The sequence below is a fragment of the Zingiber officinale genome, chromosome 10A, assembly GCF_018446385.1.
Source record: "Zingiber officinale cultivar Zhangliang chromosome 10A, Zo_v1.1, whole genome shotgun sequence".
Classification (NCBI taxonomy): Eukaryota; Viridiplantae; Streptophyta; class Magnoliopsida; order Zingiberales; family Zingiberaceae; genus Zingiber; species Zingiber officinale.
Window position 1 is genome coordinate 87,261,577 of NC_056004.1, and position 4,883 is coordinate 87,266,459.

General features: G+C 41.5%; 1 protein-coding gene across 1 annotated transcript; it reads right to left on the reverse strand.

Annotated features, from left to right (window-relative positions):
- Nucleotides 1-687: 687 nt before the first annotated feature.
- LOC122026090 (cold-responsive protein kinase 1-like) lies at nucleotides 688-4,322 on the reverse strand. Its single transcript, XM_042584723.1, has 7 exons — nucleotides 3,496-4,322; nucleotides 3,251-3,385; nucleotides 2,474-2,601; nucleotides 2,062-2,275; nucleotides 1,727-1,958; nucleotides 1,430-1,580; nucleotides 688-1,299 (listed from the first exon to the last, which is right to left on the reverse strand). Exons 1-7 carry the CDS (start codon nucleotides 4,232-4,234, stop codon nucleotides 967-969), a joined length of 1,932 nt encoding a protein of 643 aa, XP_042440657.1. The 5' UTR covers nucleotides 4,235-4,322; the 3' UTR covers nucleotides 688-966.
- Between the last annotated feature and the right edge of the window lie 561 nt (nucleotides 4,323-4,883).

Here is a 4,883-nt window from a genome sequence, read left to right on the forward strand (position 1 = left end):
CTTGTTCAACCGATTCTTGAACCGGTTTTATCAATCTTTCTTCATGTGCTTGTAAAGATCCGGCAAGTTCATCAACGGTCATGGTGTCTAGATCTTTAGACTCTTCGATGGCAACCACGATATAATTAAATTTTGGATCCAAAGATCTCAAAATTTTTCCAACAATTCGATCATCTTTCATATCATCTCCATATCTTTTCAATTGATTAGTGACAACCAATACTCTTGAAAAATAATCTGAAATGGATTCGAAATCCTTCATGCGTAGAGATTCAAACTCTCCTCTCAATGTTTGGAGACGTACCTTCTTCACTTTATCAACACCTTTAAATGAAGCTTGAAGAGTTTCCCATGCTTGCTTGGAAGTAGTTGCCGCAGCAACTTTCTCGAACATCTTTTCATCCAAACTTTGATGGATGAGGGTGAGCGCCTTTTGGTCCTTCTTCTTGGTGGATGCCACATTTTCATCAACGCCATTCTCCACAGGATCCCAAGCTTCATATGATCCAAGCAAAGCCTTCATTCTTATGCACCAATTATCATAATTTTCCTTGGTGAGAGATGGAACAACAAATGGGGTTCCATTCGACATCTTCTTCAAGCTTTGTCTCCAAACACAAATGGTGGCTCTGATACCACTTTGTTAGAAGATGAAGAGCAAAAACTAAAAAACTATAACACTCAAAGTAGGAGGAAACTACTTCTTCATAATTTTCTTCATGTCTAAATTATTAAATCTATAGGGTATTTATAGGGTATACCCAAGATGTATCTACATAAATACATGAACCAATATTAAATGATATACATGCATCATCCAAAGAGTCATTCATAAATCCTCCAAAAGACCTCTAATATTCATACACACAATATTAAATACTTAATTAATCTAGTTTAAAATTTCAACATCCAATTCATCAATGTAGTTCTGAATAATATATTCTCCTTCATCACCCATTGCGAACATCAACGAGCAGAAAATTGCAATGTCGAAAAAGTCGCATTTGAAGTTCCATGTGACGTTGAAGATGAGCCGGTAGAGGATGAAGATGCATGATCTCCATGAACCCTACTGCTGGCATCTATGAACGTAGGTCTTGTTGGCTGAAGAGCATCATCAGTTTGGTTCAGCAGGAGAACTACAATCTCCGACATGGTTGGCCTTGCAGCAACCGTAGCCTGGGTGCAGAGAAGAGCAATCTTAATGATCTTTTTAACTTCTTCTGGTGAATACTCACTAGGATCCAATGTTTCATCCACCATCTCCAATAACTGATCTCGTTCGTATAATTTCCAGGCCTGTTTAAGAAAAGGAACCAGATGAAGGATCAGAGCATATTTGTGATGAAAAAAGTAGATTCAGATACAAAACAAGTTTGATGTATCTCATCTCCTATCGAATATTTGTGATAATAGCAACCGTCATTACCCATTCAAGAAGATATTGAGTAACAGGTTCAAGTTTTATGTCATTGCACTTCCGGCCGCTGATTATTTCAAGGACAACAACGCCATAGCTATATGTATCAACCTTTTCAGATAACTGCCCGCGAATTGCATACTCAGGTGCTGTATATCCGCTGCATGATGCATCGAGAACTTTGAATCAGTAGATGCACGCTTTCCTTAATGCATCATAAAAGAAAGAATTGCGTAACAATTACCAAAGAAAATGATTGCAGATGAATAACAATACCAAAGAATGCCAAATAATATTAAGACTTACAAAGTGCCAGCAAATATAGTTGTAAGGTGACTCTTATCCTTAGGCAGAAGTCGTGCCAGCCCAAAATCGGCAACCCTTGGCTGGAAATAATTATCGAGTAGAATGTTGCTGCATTTTATATCGCGGTGTATGATACAAACATGAAATTCTTGATGCATATAAGAAAGACCACGAGCCGCCCCAACAATTATACTAAATCTCTGCCTCCAGTTGAGGAACCCACGTTTATCGCCTTTCAAATGATTTTTAAACAATACCGAGGCTCATATTAAACAACAAAGCATACAATTCAAAGCGAAATGTAAATTGCTTGTATGTGAAAAATAAGGAGTTACCGAATATGAACTTGTCAAGGCTGCCATTTTCCATATACTCATAGACAAGAAGAAAATCATCGCGTTTGCTAGAATATCCAAGCAGACGAACTAAATTTCTATGGTGAATATTGCTAATGAGCTTCACTTCGCTTTGAAAATCAGCTCGTGCTCTACTGGTTTGAGCAATTGCCAGCCGCTTAACAGCGACTGTTCTCCCATCTTTAAGACAACCCTGTAAAAATTAAAATTGTCAGTATATCTACATTCATCCTGTTAGTATAAATATAGTATGGATATGATTATACTACCATCTTTCTTTTTCTATTTTCTGTTGATAAAAATAAAAAAGACCACATACTTTTTTCAAAATCTTCACTTGGAAATTATGATTCATCAAGAAAGCAACAACTTTAACAATTCAAGACTTCACCTTGTACACATCTCCGAATCCTCCTTCTCCTAGTTTATTTTTTTCACTGAAATTATTTGTAGCATTTTTTAGATGCTTGTAATGGAAATTTAGCGAACCCTGTAACTTGGTTCCTCCCAATGCATCTCCTGCTCAAAGATAACCTCGTGAGAACTATTTAAACAAGAATCGATAAAGGCACGGCCAGTAAAAGAATGAGAATCAATATGAGAACCCTTGAATCTGCTTTGGCAACAAAATGCTAATTAAAATAAGCACAACAAATGGTCTTGAACAAACACAATGCTCAGCTTGACAATGTGCATGTTTAATTGGAATGACAGACAATCAATCTTAAACACCTCTTTATACTTCAAACCCAAGTAAGCTCCACCTGTTGATGTTCATCAACAAAGCTAAGGAGGAGCTGATTCAACATAGCGACAATAGATCGGGTTGCACAAGCTAATAGAATGATGAAAGATAAATATTATCTCAAACAAAGAGTTGTATCAGCATCGATCATGTACCTATAGAAATCTCTCTCCCTATATATCTATTTATCTACTATCTATCTATGGATATAAATATTAGCATCTAAATCATAAACAAGATTGAGCTTCTATGACACCAGAAACTGGAACAAGAATAGGAACTTGGTAATTTATTACACTATCTCAACCCTAATCAAACAAAATGATGATTATTGATGTTATTAGTAGGCACATGAAGAAGATAAGAAGTCCATACTCGATGGAAAATTAGCAGATCAATAAAGATAAGCTCAGATTCATAAACCTTCAGAAGGACTTCGCTGATCTCTGGATCTTCTGATCCACAGAAGAGATGTGAACCCGAGGAGAAGCAACAGGCCGCCTACTCCTCCAGCAACTCCCCCAATTAGGGCTCCCTTGTTGCTCGATTTCGCTCTTCCTGTGTTCCATCATCACAATTCCGAGCTTCAAGTCGAAATAAAAATCACCTTTTTTATATTTGAAACAAAAAAAATGGTGAACTTGTCAATAGAGGAGTCGTCACAGCACCTGAATTGATCATGTAAGGCGATAGGTCCACCGTTCGATTGGCCGGGAAGAAGGACTCGTCGGAGTACCTCATGAAGCATAAGGGCTCCAGCGCCCTCCCGTCGACGCCTGGCAGGCACAGCATCACGTTGCCGGCCGCCGCTGCCAGGCACTGCTGGCACCCTTCCTCGCTCACAGTCTCCACGCACTGCGCTACAGCGAACACTCCCACCCTCTTCGCCGCCGCGAAAAACTCCGGGATTCTCGGCGTGGCAGCGCTCAAATCCGCCACCAGCGACCTCACCGCGGTGGTGAATCCTCCGGTAGCTGCGTTGCGGCCGCCGCACGAGTTCCCGTTCTCGGCGGGCGTCACCTGGTCGAAAAAGGGGATGCTCTCGTAGCGGAGGAAGCAGCCGTCGTAGATGACCCGGCCACCGTAGGCGGGACCGCAACTGCGAATGCGGCCTTCGGCGACGGAGAAGCACGCGAGGCAGTCGGCGGCAGAGAGGTAACCGCGGCACTGAAACAGGGCGTAGACAGACTGCACGGCGGGGCGGTGCGCGGTGGCGAAGAGAGAGGAGTTGCTGCCGGAGATGGAGGAGCGGAGATCGGCGAGGGTGTCGTTGAATGTTACTGCGAAGGCGGAGGCGTTGGTGACAGCGTACGAGCTGCAGCCGTTTCGGAGGAAATTGGTCTGGGGGTCACCGGCGGTTACACAACTCCATAGTAAAAGCACCACGAACCTAATAGCGGATTTCATGATGCAGATCGGGTTACACGACTCGATAGTAAAAGCACCACGAATCTTCTCTACCGACTACCTGTACGGTAGAGAAGATTGGCCTTCCTTCTATGAAGACGATGAAGTTGTGGATTAAATAAATATGAAGTATTATTCAGTCAAAACGAATCAACAATAACGTTAGAGCTATCAGACGGGCAAATTCGTGGCGGGACGGGATGGGTCGGCCCATGACGGGCTAAGGCGGGTTGCGGGTTTGGCGGGCCAATCCGCTGGCCCATCAAAATTTTTTAAAAAAATTAAAAAATATTTCATATCTTCAACATTTTACTTCAAAAAAGTTTTCTACAATTAAATGTATACATAAACATGTATTTTAAATATAAATGAACACAAATGAGTACTTATGTTGGATGAAAAGTACTATTTTTATTTCAAAATTATAACAAAGAAAGATAATAAATTGGCCTAAAACTTAGCTTACATGTGTTTTTCAACCCGCGGGTTAACCCAAGTCCGAGCGGGCCAACCCGCGCGGATCGCGGGCTTAGGCGGGTCAGCCCACGGCGGACTTGGGTTGATAAAATTTCAACCCAACCCGCTTAAATTGTTTGGCGGGGTGGGCCAACTTGATGGGCCCAACCCAAATTGACGGCTCTGTTATTAG

Excerpts from the sequence above, each read along its gene's own strand:
- LOC122026090 (XM_042584723.1), bottom strand. The coding sequence starts at position 4,234 with ATGAAATCCGCTATTAGGTTCGTGGTGCTTTTACTATGGAGTTGTGTA. Across the intron at positions 2,602-3,250 it reads TCAGCGAAGTCCTTCTGAAG|GAGATGCATTGGGAGGAACC; the intron begins GTTTATGAATCT and ends ATCTTTGAGCAG. Across the intron at positions 1,959-2,061 it reads CCTTGACAAGTTCATATTCG|GCGATAAACGTGGGTTCCTC; the intron begins GTAACTCCTTAT and ends ATCATTTGAAAG.